Here is a 16,847-nt window from a genome sequence, read left to right as displayed (position 1 = left end):
GTGTGTCCTGCTGTGTGTCCTGCACGTTGGCAGGATGTAAACGCCGACCAGAATGAATGAAGCGAACTCACAGGGTGAATAAAAAGGCTTACAGTTTATGATGAAAGATTCCAGCTTAGACCCGGCTGAGGGTCTGAGTATGTATGGCTTGACTGACTGGGTTGCTGGGTTTGCATGAGGAGACTATGCTGAATGCATGAACTAACTAGAAGCTAGCGGTTAGTGTTAGCTTGTGCAATATGGCAAAACACAAACTACAACACTCAAGAGTTCTAATCTAGAAAAGAAAGACACAGCCAATTATTTGTAATATTATTTGTACTTACATGTCTCTCATCTGCAGGTATTCCACGCAAAGCTGGAAGTGACCCCTCCTTTAGAAGAAGTTTCTTGGCTAATCCTGCCTTGTACTGACTGAGGTTGGAGAAGTGGTTAGGACACACCAAAAGATTTTTGCCAACTGTCACGAGCATGTTGCCTTCAAAAATGAATTCAATCAACGCCGCTCTTTTGTCCTCTGCGGCTCGGACCAGAAGGAATGACTTGTGCTTGTCTTGACAGCCAACAACAGAACACTGCGTGTGGTACTGTACCTCCACATTATGATTCCTAACATGACGCTTTCAATAACGAAATGGCAGATCTGAGTTATTATTATTATTATTATCATTATTATTAATACCATGCTCCCAATGCCTCAGGCTGATCCTACATCCAAGACACAGTCAGACTATACACCAAAGTCCATCCACTACTGCCAAAGGGATTGCTACTCCCTCACTACAAATACAGCCCACCTACCGCTCAACAAAATCCATGCTGCTAGCTGTCCTGGCTCCACAATGATGAAAAGAGCTTCCCATTGATAATCATTACAGCAGAAACGCTACACACCTTCCATCGCATTCTGAAAATTCATCTGTTAAGATAGCACTGTGTCCCATGAAAATATAGCATTTCAAAATATAGCAGCTATTGTTAGTTGCCATTACAAGTGTAAATTGCAGGTCTGTGAAGGTACCGTAAATGCTGAATGGTGCATATAGTTTTTGGCACAACATATGCTGCTATCCAGATGATGTCTTTTTCATGGGCATCTGCTAATTTCAGGAAAAAAAAAAAGAAAAAAAAATGCCAAGTCACTTTGGCCTGTGCTACAACAGCATGGTTTTGTTGTGAAAGAGTGCCTGCAGTTTGTTTCCCGTGTGTGGTGTACTATGACAATCATAAACCCCAACTGTGAAACAAACAAGAATCAAGCAAGAATAATCAAGCAAGAATAAGATGGAATTTCACTTTCAAAACTCCGAATGTACACTTCAAAATGAGTGTATATTTACAAGAAACATAAAAAAGTACTTTGAACATTAAATATCTTGTCTTTTTACTGTACCAAATATAGGTCAAAAAAAGATTTACAAATCATTGCATTCTGTTTTTATCTAATTTTCGGAATTGGGATGGTAGGGCAATAAAAATAATGAAGAATCAGAAGCAGGAGATGCACATTCAAGCCAAGTCTGACCCATTACCATGAAACATAGGTTTGTTTCCTGTTTTGGACCAACACACTATGTTGGGCTCTTTCCTAAACTAGTCTAATTTTCAAACTTCAATCATAGCAGTCGACAGATCACATGAATATTCTTTTTGTTATGATCAGAGTTTTAGAAGACATTGAAAAATGTTGAAAAATCAAACAACACAGCCAGCCAATAAATCAACAGCATTAAAGGCGTAGTGTATGTTTGACACTTTTCATTGGGATCTATGATTTACAAGTCAGCCTGGCTGAGATTTCTTTGTCAGTGCAGAATGACAGCGAGGTTTTCAAGAAACATTGATTGGGACATTTGAAGCAGTCCACTCTGATCACTGTTGTCAGAGGTGAGCAGTGGAGATAGGCTGCTGCTAATCTGCCTTGCACTGACAATGTCTCCCAACACTAAGTCCAAAATCAATTTCTAATTGAACACCAACAACGATCTATACCTTCTCTAAACCCAAGTGACCACCAACCTACATCATTACTTCATCAACGTGTACTTTCCTACAGCTGTCAGAGCAAACTGCAGAACACAAAATACATACTGGTTTCAAAATACATACTAGTGAATGAAAAAATACACAATACTACAAAATGCATCTAACAAAAAAATGCAAGTAAAATTAAATGACTGTTAAATGACTGAAACACAACTAAACCATGCATGCATGTTAAAACCATGCAACTGTTAAAACCATGCACAACAGCCTACAGCAAATTAAGAATATTAAGAAGCATATATATATATAAAATATTATATATATTATATTCTTATATTATTAAGAATATTAAGAAGCACACACACACACACACACACACACACACGTATACACACATATGTGTGAGATAAAAAACATAAAAAGAAACACAATGTGATGATTGGCAAAACATTGAAACCCCATGTTTAACTGAAATTAGCTCAAAGACAACATATCAAATCTTGAAATGGAGAAATCAGAATCAGAAATCCTTTATTAGTCCCCCAGAGGAGAAATTTAATTTCAGTTACATCCCGTCCAAGAAACATGAAAAGAACAATGACACATAACATGGGGAGTACAGGAGCAGGAGAACTGTGGGTCTGCACAATCAAGCGAAGGGAAGAGGCAAAAAAAGCAAATCCCAAACTAGACTCCTGTAAGGGGGGGGGCACAGTGTGGGATTAGGAAAAAAACACCTCAGCACACGAGCAACATAATAAGACATTACAACAAAACTCAAAAACTTGCACATGTGGGAGCGGGTGAGGGTGTTGGGGGGGGTTCACGGGAGTAGAGGGTGTTTGGGGGAGGAGATAGGGCCAGAGCGTCCTGTCTGCATAACATCCAGGAGAGTGGAGAGATACCAACCTTGAGAAGGCCAGTTATCTCGGGGAGCCAATGAAGATAACAATTGTTTGGGTTAGGCCAACACTGCAATTTTCGTCTGTCTTGAGTCTTTCTGAGTCTCCCGGTGGCTGTAATTCAAATATATCCAAATTCGGTGGTCAATTTGATCCGAGCCCAGCTGACAACTTCTCCAAGTTGGAATCCACCCTGTGAAGGAGTTCAGAATTCGCATCCAGCCTGCCATTTTGATCAAGAATTGCATCCAGTTTGCGACTGATCTCACTTGTTGCTTGAGTCTGAGTGTTGACAGCCCCTGCACATTCCCTCGACCATGATGGGCAGCCTCTCAGTAACCAAGTGTCCTGCCATCAACTTCCGAACTTTGCAATAAGTTAGGAAGCTGCTAACTCCAGACAGCAGAAAGCCTGTTATCATAAAACCAAATGTGTAGACATCTTCAACATCCTCAATGGAAAGGATCGACAGGCACACGATCCTCCATCTCTCCCAGGAGTCCATCGTGTATCCGGCTGCAAACGTTCCGTCAGGGCAGGAGGGCTCACCTTGACCCAGTTTCTTTGTCGAGAAAATTTGGTCGATTGCATTGCGAGACCAGCTGATCAAATCCATGATTTTAGGTTTTCGGAGAGAATGCAGAGAGAGGTTCCAATAGATCAAACACAGACAGCACAAGACAAAGAGCAGCAGCAGGGCAGATAAGGGCAGGGAGGGAGGGAGAGAAAAAGCGTCCACCTCCGTTGAGAGCCAGAAGAAAAAAAAAAAAATGTCATTGTCTTTGAAAATTATATCCTCCTTCTGAATTTCATGCGGCTGCACGGTGGCGCAGCAGGTAGTGCGCGTGCCTCACAGCAAGAAGGTCGCAGGTTCGATTCCCGGGTCGGGCCTTTCTGTGTGAAGTTTGCATGTTCTTCCCGTGCATGCGTGGGTTCTCTCCGGGTACTCCGGCTTCCTCCCACAGATGAAAAACATGCTCATTAGGTTGATTGGTGACTCTAAATTGCCCCTAGGTGGGAGTGTGAGTGTGAATGGTGTGTGTATGTGCCCTGCGATCGGCTGGCGACCGGTCCAGGGTGTAGCCCGCCTCCCGCCCGTTGACAGCTGAGATAGGCTTCGGCCCCCCCACAGAGTGGAACATCTCACAACTAGACAATTTCCCCTGGGGAAATTTTGAAAGGGCCACGGGGGCTACTGCCGAAGTGTGTACATAATGACTAATGCTAATGCTAAGCTAACATTAGCATGTCAAATAACACATTAAAAAGATCTCAAACACCATTAGAATGCATTTGAGAATCATTTTACTGTAGGTTAGCATGTTAGCATCAGCATGCTAATCATTAGCATATTAGCACAACAACCTGATATCAAAAGTCAAGTCTGTATGCACATCAAGTCCATAGGCCCTCATGTTAGAATTAGCTGCTGTTAGCATTGTGGTTAATGCTAACATTAGCATGTCAAATAACACATTAAAAAGATCTCAAATACCATTTGAATGCATTTAAGAATCATTTGGGAGTGGCGGGAGCAGGTCTTCACAAATGTAATCTTGATTCTTGTTTCAACTGTGTCCTTTTAACAATTGTATCTGTCACCAAGAAATTAATGAAAATTCTTGGTATATTACGGTTTTTTAAAGCAAGGCTACAAGGCTGTTGGTTTAATCTAACACACACCGGTCCTCTGTTATGCCTCTAACGGCATATAATTGAAACCTCATCAGTAGCAATCAGGAGTAGAACAGTCTGACTGCAGATCTGACCATAATATCACGTTTTACAGCTTTTACAGCTGTGCAAACGTCATCAGTAATTGACGTCGCTTCGGACTGACGCTGTGGAGCGAGGATTTATGTAATGAAAAGCACCCCTAAATTGGTCTCCTCGTCTCCTCCACTCGCTTCCTCTCCTCTCGTCTTAGCTCCGCCCAGCGAGGACATGAAAGAGGGATGCGAGGAAGGGACGTGAGGACGGAGGAAACGAAACTCCGAAATGAAAAATCCTCGCTCCACAGCGTCTGTCCGAAGCGACGTCAATTACTGATGACGTTTGCACAGCTGTAAAAGCTGTAAAACGTGATATTATGGTCAGATCTGCAGTCAGACTGTTCTACTCCTGATTGCTATTGATGAGGTTTCAATTATATGCCGTTAGAGGCATAACAGAGGACGGCTGTGTGGTAGATTAAACCAACAGCCTTGTAGCCTTGCTTTAAAAAACCGTAATATACCAAGAATTTTCATTAATTTCTTGGTGACAGATACAATTGTTAAAAGGACACAGTTGAAACAAGAATCAAGATTACATTTGTGAAGACCTGCTCCCGCCATGATTCAAACGTGTGGCACATACGACACGCCCCTTAAATAATAAAAGACTTCCGCGTAGGCTACACCGGTGTATCCTCACTCTGATCTCCTTCAGAAGCCTCCTCTCTCCTCGCTCCTCGTCTCCTTCAGGTGCATTTAAGCAATTGGAAGATCCTTCATCATGGCGGAGGGGAAACGACTTCCGGGTCGACGAAGGAGAGAGGAGACGAGGAGGCACAATTCAACGTAATGAAAAGCACCCAGGGCTTCTGAAGGAGACCAGAGTGAGGATACACCGGTGTAGCCTACGCGGAAGTCTTTTATTATTTAAGGGGCATATCGTATGTGGCACACGTTTGAATCATGGCAGGAGCAGGTAAACGTGATCAGTAATTGAAGTCGCTTCGGACTGACACTGTGGAGCGAGGAGTTTTCATTTTGGAGTTTCGTCTCCTCTGTCCTCACGTCCCTTCCTCGCATCCCTCTTTCATGTCCTCACTGGGTGGAGCTAAGACGCGAGGAGAGGAAGTGAGTGGAGGAGACGAGGAGACCAATTTACCGAACGAAAAGCACCCCAAGAGTGTTCAGTCAGCACTGTCACTAATAATAATAATAAGAAGAAGAAATGTGCAGAAGAACAAGAGTGTTCATTGCTCAGCACTGTATCACTAATAATAAGTTGAAGAAGAAGAAGAAACACGCAGAAGAACAAGAGAGTTCAGTGCTCAGCATTGTATCACTCATAATAATAATAAGAAGAGCATGTTTTGGTGTATCATGTGCCTGGGTGCTCGCTATCGTTTTTGACTAGTAGCGAACCGAAATTTGAGCAGAAGAATAATAATAATAAGTTGAAGAAGAAGAAGAAGAAACATGCAGAATAACAAGAGTGTTCAGTGCTCAGCACTGTATCACTAAGAAGAAGAAGAAGAAGAAACACGCAGAAGAACAAGAGTGTTCATTGCTCAGCACTGTATCACTAATAAGGAAAAACTTGCAGTATAACAATAGGGCTCAGTGCGATTGCCCCATGGCCCTAATTAATTAGGTTAACTGGCAAAAGGTTGTTTACATGATTGGGTATGAAAAGAGCATCCTAGAAAGTCTTTCTGAAGTAAAGATGGGAAGGGCTTCACCACTCTATGACAGACTGCACTGGCAAATAGTGTTTCTCAACATAATATTGCAAAGAATTTTGGAATGCCATTATTTACAGCACATTATGTCATTAAAAGATTCACAGAATCTGATAAAATATCTGTATGCAAGGGACAAGACCAAAACACAATGTGAACACTGTTTGTGCATCCAGAGAGTGGAAAGATGAAACAGTACCAAGTTACAGAAACCCTGCCACCAGATTATTTAAAATGGACTGAGATGAAGTGGAAATCTGTCCTGTGATCAAACAAGTCAAAATTTGAAATTGTTTTTGGAATCTTGACAGGACAGAGGACCCTGAACTGTTGAGCCCCTGAAACCATACATCAAACAAGAATGGGAAAACATTCCATTACATTGTACCTGTACAAAAGCTATCTTTTTTCATGTTTTTCTGTAGCTTAAAATGTCATGTTGTGGTATCTATGATTCATGTCCACACTATTCACTTGAGCTAGATAAAAAAAATGTGAAAGTAGAATAAACAACCCGCTCCCATTCCTATAGGCTTTCAAGAAACTCCAGTGTAAATCCATCTGATTCACAACATTAACCACGTCAGAAAGGCTTTCTGACAGGAAGGCCTGCATTGCTAAGATAACACGTTGGACAGCCGGAGCTTGTACTGTTAATGCAAATGGGTTTACATTGGAGTTAGTTGAAAGCCCAGTGTGTTTAATACAGATGCTAAAGAGTACTTTATGCATCTGTATGAGACATTGAGCGCCGTGAAAAAGAGACACCCTGGGAATGAAATCTAGGGATTTGGGATGGGTGATTTCAATTTAACATTTTTTTTTATTGTATGTTTTCCTGGTCTATTTTTTTTTTTTTTATTGTATGATTTCCTGGTCTATGTATGATTTCCTGGTCTACAACTTAAGTGTAGAAACAGTCTCATTTGGTCCTTTATTCTTCTTTCCATCATTTCCTTTGCAACAAAAGGAAAAAAAAAAAAAAAAAAAACTAAGAAAATTATATAATAAACCAAATAAAAAATAATATACTGTATATTAATAAATTTGTCAGCTATAAAAAAATGTTCATTCTGAAAACTTACAAGCAGTATCATAAATCATACCACCTTATGGATTTTATGTTCAAAAATCCAAACTAAAGCTACAATGTGAAGTTTGAGTGAGAGTGTAAATCTGGCCAATGGCATTACAGGTGGCTTTTCTTTCACTTGAGTTCCATCATTTAATCAATTTCAATCTTTAATACATTCCAAATGACAGCATCAGTGTGTGATAAGTGAATGTTTGTGCAAATGATTTATTCAAATAATGGGGATACAGAAGAGGATTTTAGCTTTAAATGTTGTCTGTGAGCAGAAAAGTAAGAAACATTAATTCGATCCCTCTGTATGTCCTGTATAGATAGATAGATAGATAGATAGATAGATAGATAGATAGATAGATAGATAGATAGATAGATAGATAGATAGATAGATACTTTATTCATCCCCAAGGGATTTTCACAAGTTCCAGCATATTACACAAATTTTAAGTAGAAGGCATGCAATAAATAATCTAAAAACACAGTAGTGTATTGATTACACATAGTGTAACCAACAACAACAAAAAAAATGATGTTGACTTTGACTTTGATCATTTCATTTCCTTTTCAGCTCTCAAATCACTCAAAACAATTTACATTTACCAAATCAGTCAGTATACTACTACTGCACTAGCTACTGCACAACTTTTTCTTACCATATTTTTAGTCCTTAGACACATGAAAAATCATTGGAACACCTATTTACGCTACTGTGTGGCTGTATCTCAAGGAGTTACATCAAATGCTTGATTGCACTGGATTCAACACAACTTCAATTTCAGTAAGTGCTTTGATACAGTGTAAATCTGATATTTATAATGTCAAATGAATTTTAAACATCTTTGTGATTTTGTTCGTGTTCTAAAAACAATAAATTGATCAGCCTTTTGGACAGTTTAAGGGATAGTGGGAAAAAGCTAAGGTAGACATCTGAACAAGAGGTTTAGGAAGGGAGGAAGCATATTCTTGTACTAAAATGGAAATTACTTACCCCGTTTCTGCATGAAACTGAAAAGGTCATCAAGAAACTCTTTGCGCTTTTCATCATTATCCAATTCATACAACTGGAAAACAAAGAAAGAAATTTGTTAATAATATAATAACCTGAATCACCAAAGGAAATTAAGAACAATTTTGATGAATGGTAGGTGGGGAGGCCGTTGAGTCTGTTAAGGATTGTGGTTAACACAGAAAATGAACAGTGAGGATCTAAACAGTGAGGTTTTGATTAGGTTTAGATTATGACACTCTCAGAGTAACCTTGACCACAATGAATGTGCTACACATTATCTACCGATTAGCGGCACTGAGAAATTAGCAGACACCTCTAACACAGAGACACACAGTTCCACACGTGTTGTGTCTCGAACCCAACAACATGGTTACACATTGATATCAATTTGCTCAAAAGATTCAGTACAAACATTAATACAGTGTGTAAAATCAGTCAGAAAAAAACAATAAAATGTAAACAAAGAGAGAGAATAGCATCTGCCGAATTAGAATCAGAATCAGAAAAAGCTTTTATTGCCAAGTACGATTTTACACATACAAGGAATTTGTTTTGGTGATGTTGGTGCATGACAATCTTCCAAAATAAACTATTAAAAAGTAAAGAATATAACAATATAAATATATATACACAGTCTGTTTTTTTCGAATGTTCACAAATATGCAAATCCAAGAAAGGAGGGGAGAAGGCGTGGAGTGGGTTTGACACAGCCGAGTCCAATCTTCAGCAATCACACCAGCTCCTCGCCTCACCTTTAAAAACGCAAAAACTCACTTAATGACAAAGTTGGGCGGCGAGGTGTTCCCTCCTCTCCCGTGCGCTCTGCTGCTAGTTGACACGGTACATGCAGTTCAGCCTCTCTCTGTCTTAAGTCCCTTAATGTGTCCTCTGTGAGTTCATAGTGACATCCACGTCATACAGCCATGTTGTGTAAAACGCAACATGCCACGAAGAATGCACCAACACTCTGAGGGCTGTATGTTAATGAACCACCTCTCCAGTCCAGACATCTAAAACAAATTTTGAGGACCCCAAATGTGTGTTCAATGACTGACCGAGCACTGCTGAAAACACTGCCGTCTTGTTGAAGGTGTGATATATGGCATCATCAACCACGTTTTCAGTGGATAGCCGTTATCATCTAGCAGCCACCCATCCAGAGGGGTGTCCCCCTGAAAGACTGTAGGGATGCTAGAATTCGCCAGGATGAACGAGTCATGTGCCGACCCGGGGAAATTGGCATACGCGTTTGTCACCAGACAATTTGAGTCACAGATCACCTGACATCCCTGTTTCACCTGTGTACATTCGGTCAGGTTGAGTGACCATGATGCATGCCGAACGCGCTTGCGATGTGGTCAGATGAGATACTGATCAAAATATATAAATTTAGGTCTGACTGTATGTGCTGACTCAGATAGTTGCATTGAATCGTGGCTGTTGCTAATTATTGATGGCAGTGAAATGCCTGACACTGTGGAAACCTGCCTGTGAGGTATTGGTGACTCCACCGGTTTACGAAAATCCACTTGCCCCGCGGTGTGCCACTGGGGCACAGAGTTGACCAGGTCTGGGGTGGCGAGCTTTCACCACACTTTTACACTGCCACCGTGGACCGAAATGGACCGAAAATCCAAATCCGCTGGCTGATTATGCCAACACCTCCCCCTACTGCGCCACAACACCCATCCTGGCGTACCTTTGCGCGCCTCGGTTTACCAAAATACCAAGTGTGCTGCGCGCCCGCCTGCCCTGAACAAAAATACCACTGTGTGGGGCACACACCACCAGACCACCAGATGGTCAACCTCTGCAGGTCACCATCAGAGATGAGTCCGATGAGGGTGGTGTTGTCCGCAAAGTTCAGGAGCTTGATGGACTGGTGACTGGAGGTGCAGCTGTTCGTATACAGGGAGAAGAGCAGAGGAGAAAGAACGCAGCCCTGGGGCGATCTGGTGCTGATGGTCTGATGGTGCTAATAACGCTAGTAATTGACAAAAGAATGAGGTTAGGTACAATACTTTGCTGATATGTTCTATTATATGAAGTAAAGAAAACAGTAAAGAAAACAGAATGTGAGTGAATATAACATCTAGATCTCAAATGATTTATGTATGAATAGAATGAAAGAAAGAAATACTTTTGGCCAGTGTCCTGTCGTAATTTGTTGATTTGAAAACAAAAAGGTAAATTTAAAGACACATCAGAATATAAACTTATATCTCAGTAGGACATCTCCTTGCCTGTCCTGTCTATTTGTTGTCTGTGTAATTTAGGGATAATAATTTAGGCATATCCATTTTGTGCCTCATACTCTCCTATTCACTGGGGCAGCAACAGACTCAAAGAGGCTTTTAAATGGGCCTCTCCAGCCAGATACAGCTGGTGAAAATTTGTTTGTGGCAATGTTCACTTTCAGTAAGCCCCATAGCCATGTAAACAGGCCCACTTAATCAATACTGGAAGACAGAGGGATGACCTTTGGAATCAGTGGGGCCCTGTGGACGAGGCCCATTTAGAGATGTATTAGCTGTCACCAGTATTAAAGAACCAATGCAGGTCAGCACTCAGGAAGAAACCATAGGGTGGGTGGGTGGTGGGGAACATTAAGGGGAGGGTTACGGAGGAAGGCGGTGGTTTGTATGTGTGTTTGAGTTGTGTATTGGGTGGGTTCTGAATGCAATGTGAGTGCTGCACTGGAGGTGGTCCATGGTGCAGGGAATATAAAAAGGTAAAGAAAAAGCAAACAATTGCAAAAATGTTAAGTGCACAAATGCATAATGCAGAAGGATCAATTGTGAGGCCCGTAGAGTACAAAGGCATATATGCAAAGATAATGTTGAGTGTGTGCTCAGAGAGGCATTAACACACATTTTAGCATACACAGAAATATGTACCAACGACCACAAAGAAAAACACTGAGTAAAATGAGTCTAAAATTATTATTTTTATAATTGAAACATTTAAAATCGACAGTTGGCTTCAGTACATGTGGCATGGAAGCCAATGCTGATATCTTTGAAGAATTAATAGTTTTAATTATATTTCTAAAATATAATTAACACGTTTATTTTTATAATTGAAACCTGTAATTCTCCAAAGATTTCAACAGTGAATGACAATACATATGTCATGTATTTACTGAAATGCATCCACTAGTAACTGAATTATTACTGTTTTTAACATGCTTTAATTGTTTAAACAATGCACAACTAGCTTTGCAAAGTGGCATCATTTTCACATTGTGATAATGACCTTAAATTAAGTTGTTATTTATAATGTAGTATCCCCACAGAGAAAATCAATTGAATAAAAAACAGCATTTGTTAGAATACAGCACTCGATTTTATAACCTGTTACATACAGTTATATATAGATTACAATCATTTTCAAAAGCATTGTAATATGACAATGTATTTTTCCTGTGAGAGCTGGAAGCTGTCAGGTACTGCTGCTGCTCCCAGCTGCAAGCTGCAGCAAAAACAGCAATTTTTCAAATCTTTTAGCACCATCTACAAGTGAAACTGCATTGAATGCCACAGACTTGTTCAGCATCCCCATCTGTATAACTTTGCAGAATTTGGTTACCATGGAAAATTCCATTAAGGAGATACAGCAGTTGATAGGTAGTATGGTGGTGTTTTACTAATGGCCACAAGATGGGGCTAGTGGAACCATGGCTCAAAATGCATACTAATACCATCCATCCATCCATTGTCTTCCACTTATCCGGGGCCGGGTTGCGGGGGGAGCAGTCTGAGCAGGGACGCCCAGACTTCCCTCTCCCCGGACACTTCCTCCAGCTCTTCCGGGGGGATCCCGAGGCGTTCCCAGGCCAGCTGAATGACATAGTCACCCCAGCGTGTCCTGGGTCTTCCCCGGGAAGGCTGGTGGTTGGCACTTCTGTTGGGATCGGCACAAATTTTCCAAAGTCTTCATGTATAAGTGAAAATTGTGACAATGAGAGCACTGAAGACTGAAGATTTTAAATTCCCAACTGAAATTGTTTAATAATTCAGAAATTGTCAAAAGTCAACAAATAGAAATAATAGTACATATCCTAAATGAGCTGCATTATTAATTGCTTGAACTGTTTCCCAAGACCAACTCACCTTTGAGGAGATTAGGGCCAAAGCTTTGAAAAGGCATCTTTAGTAGTATATCGTTTCTGTACTAGAAAAGGCAATTGCTGAAGAAATTGATATGCTGGATTATGAAAAGCTAACATCAAATTCCATTTCTAGTTGAATAATATCAAGATTTGGAATATAAAAAGCTCTGTTGAAAAACTGATACAAAACTGTATTGCTGGCTTTATATGGAGAAGCAGCTGAAATGGGATGCAGATGAAGGATGTAAAATGAACCTGGAGTGAAAACTGCATAACTGGCTGAAGTAGTAGAAAGGGTCTGTTAAATATAGAATGGGACTCACAAGTTGAACATAAATGGTGGACCCTGTGATGGCTGCAACTGCTGTCACATAGCTGGCATGAATGTCAGTCACGCTCCTATACTCATCTTCATTCTCATTGCATTTAATTATTCATTTATTTGACCTCATAACCTCCTCATTGCACATACAGACAGCAAGCACATAAAGGATGACACATAGCTTTTGTTATCATACATCATATACATATTCATTTTGTATAAGTTGACAGTGCTCTCGTTTCTATTTGTAGTGCGCACATTTAGTTATCTTTAGTGATGGGTCGTACCATGCCAACACTTTGGAGTGTGTGCCACAGCAGATGGGACTCCGTTGGAAAGGGTTTCTTGTTATAAGTACTTGGGTATTTGGATGGATGATGAATTGTCCTTTAATTTTCATGTAGCAGAACTTTTAAAGAAGCTGAAGCCTTTATTGGCATTCTTTTATAGAAATAAATCCTGTCTTCCGCGGCACTGTAGGAGACAGATAGTCCGTGCTACATTTCTATCGGTTTTAGACTATGGTGACATTATTTACATGCATGCTTCTCCCTCTGTTCATTCTGCTATTAGATTTATTACTGGCGATGGGTTCATGACCCATCACTGCCATCTCGATCAGAATGTCGGTTGGACTTCCCTGGCTCAGAGAAGGGAGCAACACTGTATATTGTTTATTTATAAGGCACTACTTAAAAAAAATCCTCTATACCTATCACACCTATTGAGCTTCAGATCTCTTAGCTACCCCACTCGTGCACAAAACCCACTGGCTCCTAATATCCCAGCTGTTAAAACGGAGGTAGGGAAATTTGCTTTTAGTTATTTCGCTCCTTTTAAATGGAATAATCTGCTGTCTCAGCTTCGATTAGATACACTGATTCCTTTTAATCATTTTAAATGCATTCTTGTTGATTTCATGATTTCTGAATGTACATGTGCTTGTTGATCTCATTATGTGCTTCTGTTGAGTGTATGGATATGTATTGTGATGTGTATTGAAATGTATTGTGCTGTAATCAGGGCGTCATTGGAAATGAGAGCTTGCTCTCAATTGGCCTTCCCTGAATAAATAAAGGTGAGAAAGAAAGAAAGAAAGAAAGAAAGAAAGAAAGAAAGAAAGAAAGAAAGAAAGAAAGAAAGAAATCCCCGAAGTGTTCAGTGAACGCGTATCGACACTTATATATATATATATATATATATATATATATATATATATACCGCAATGGATCTGTTTAGACTTCGTGGGTTGGCGACAACAACACCTCATCCATGCTGAGGCATTTTCGTGCTTTGCATGAAAATAATGAGGTGAACGTGGCTGGACCCAGCCCATACTTTGTTTCTGAATAGAAATGAATGAAGTCCTTAAGTTGCACAATCAAATTCACTGCCCTCTTCATATTCACAAGCATGTCCCCCTTACCTTGTTAAAACACTGCAACAGTTTGAAAACATTGTTCCCGTCATTATGAGTTATTCAAATGCTGACAAAATTATTTATTGATAAACACTTGACAAGTAATAATAGATTCCATTGTACTGGCATGTTACATACCCATAATACACTAAACAAAATATCAATTTTATTTATATGAAAGAATACATGAATGATACATAAAAAGCATTTATTAAGATGATTTGATTTCTTTTACTTTGTAGTCATTCCCATGGCTGCACTGTTGCAGGTAAGTCTTGAGTGTATTACAAACTGTTAAAATTTCCTACATTCATGGAATAAATTATTAGAAAACCCTTGTTTTCTTCAATTTCTCGTTCATTTTAATGCCTGGTACAACTAAAGGTACATTTGTTTGTACAAATATAAGGATAACAATGAAAATAGCTCATAAGAGTTTAATGTAAGAGCTGATCTAGCCATTTCCATGGTTTTCTTGATAATAACCAAAATCAATTAAGTTCTTACATCAATAGCTATGGCATTATGCTGCCAAAAACAATGCTTTTAGGCATTCCATGTTTTCTTTTCTGTCTGTTAGTCACATGATACACACAGGAGTTAGTACTTGATTGCATAACCATTCTTTTTGATGACTGCAGCCATGCATCTTGGCAAGCTCTCCGCCAGCTTCAGGCATTGTTCTTCTGTCACAGCGGCCCATTGCTGTTGCAAAAATTCAAACAAATTTGCTTTGTTTTTGGGCTTGTGGTTCTCCATTTTGAGTTTGATGATGTTCCACAAGTTTTCAATTGGATTTAGATCTGGTGATTGTGCAGGCCAAGGCATGGTTCCAATGTTCTGGTTCTCTATCCAGGCTTTAACTGACCTCGCCGTGGGGCAAGGGGCATTGTCTTGTTGGAAAATCCAGTCATTCGAGGCAGGAAAGAGTTTATCAGCTGATGGAAGAAGACTGTCTGCGATCGACTGGAGACCGGTCCAGGGTGTACCCGCCTCTTGCCCGTTGACGGCTGGGATAGGCTCCAGCACCCCTGCAACCCCGAAAGGGATTCGCAGTATAGAAAATGGATGGATGGATGGAAGAAGACTGTTTTCAAGAGTAGCGCTGTACGTGACCTGGTTCATTCGCCCTTCACATAATTGCATTTGCCCTGTTCCACCCATACTGAAACAACCCCAGATCATCACTGATCCACCCCCATGTTTTGCTGTAGGGGCAAGACAGACTGGTTTGTAGGCTTCTCCAGGCTTCTTCCTAACCAGTAAGTTGGCTGGAGTGGGCATCAACTCAAAATTGGATTCATCACTGAAGAGAACCTTAGCCCAATCATCAACAGTCCAATTCTTGTGATCCCTAGCAAAGAGTAACCAGGCCTTCCTCTGCCTTATGTTGATGAGGGGTTCTTCCGTGCCATGTGTGACTTCAGACCAGCTTCAGGAAGTCGGTTTCGAACTGTCCTTACTGGACAAGTAACATTTCTCGACAGTGTCCACTCTTTTCCACTTATTAAGGTCCCTGGAGGTCTGACGCCGATTCCTGACACAGGAACAGATGTGTGCACGGTCCTCTCGTGGGGTAGAAAGATGTTTCCTGCCTCAACCAGCTAGCAATTTGGCAGTACCATATTCGGCTTGCTTTTTCTTGGTGTAATGAATGGCTGTCTTGGAGAACTTCAGTTTTTTGGTTACCTGTCTCTCATGCCAATTTCCACAAAGGCACAAAGGCAGCCAACAATGCAACGATGGCTGCCTTTGTGGCTTCACATAACTCTTTTGTTTTAGGCATTATGTGAGAGCTGACAACTTCTGACTTGTGCTACAGCTTGAATGTAAGCAGGAAACCACTCTAGGCCTTTGCATGTGCAGTGCTGCTGATGACATGAAATGGCCTCTTATATACCCCAGGAATACAATTAAGCTTAAGCATGTCAAATAGGACATAAATTATTACGGAATCAGCTGCATTTTTTTCGCGTTCATTGTATTCTTCAGGTAATATAACTTTAGTGGTATCAGGCATTAAAATGAACAAGAAATTGAAGAAAACAAGGGTGGTCTAATAATTTTTTCCATGACTGTATATCTGGCTGTTTAACAGTCTTTGACCAGCAGGGGGGTTTGTGTGCACATGAAGCCTTGAGAAATGAACCTTTTTGTGAACCACTTGGCTAGTTGACCTGTTTTTTGGGCCCAGAACTTTTATGTATTGACTAATTTTTGTCTAAATAAATCTTTTTGTGAACCTGGACTCCTCATACCTATCTGCTTGGTCCCTCACAGACTGCATTTATATATCACTTTCTGTTCTTACTAACCAATCAAACTGCTTTAGAACACAAGTCAGCATTCACCAAGTCACACACGCATTCACTTTAGGCAGAGACTACCATGCAGGGTACCTGCCTGATCGCCGCATATGTACTAACACACACCAATGGCACAGCATCAGGGGCAATTTGGAGTTCAGTATGTTGCCAACCCTCTGACCTCGGGATTAGTGAATGACCACTCCACCTCCTGAGCTGCAGCCCACATGCAAGCCACCAGGAATAAATGTTA

The 16,847-nt window shown here is 40.6% G+C and overlaps 1 protein-coding gene across 2 annotated transcripts in view; it reads right to left on the bottom strand.

The window, feature by feature from the left end:
• The window catches only part of arid3c (AT rich interactive domain 3C (BRIGHT-like)), a 111,144-nt gene that overhangs the window by 40,625 nt on the left and 53,672 nt on the right, over nt 1-16,847 (bottom strand). For both annotated transcript variants that reach the window (XM_070965362.1, XM_070965363.1), the window contains exon 3: nt 8,415-8,487. In XM_070965362.1, coding sequence (XP_070821463.1) covers nt 8,415-8,487 — 73 coding nt within the window. The remainder of the gene's footprint in view (nt 1-8,414; nt 8,488-16,847) is intronic.

This window comes from Chaetodon trifascialis, chromosome 6 (genome assembly GCF_039877785.1).
Source record: "Chaetodon trifascialis isolate fChaTrf1 chromosome 6, fChaTrf1.hap1, whole genome shotgun sequence".
Classification (NCBI taxonomy): Eukaryota; Metazoa; Chordata; class Actinopteri; order Chaetodontiformes; family Chaetodontidae; genus Chaetodon; species Chaetodon trifascialis.
Note: the sequence above shows the minus strand (reverse complement) of the source record. Positions and strands in the feature narration are given on the sequence as shown.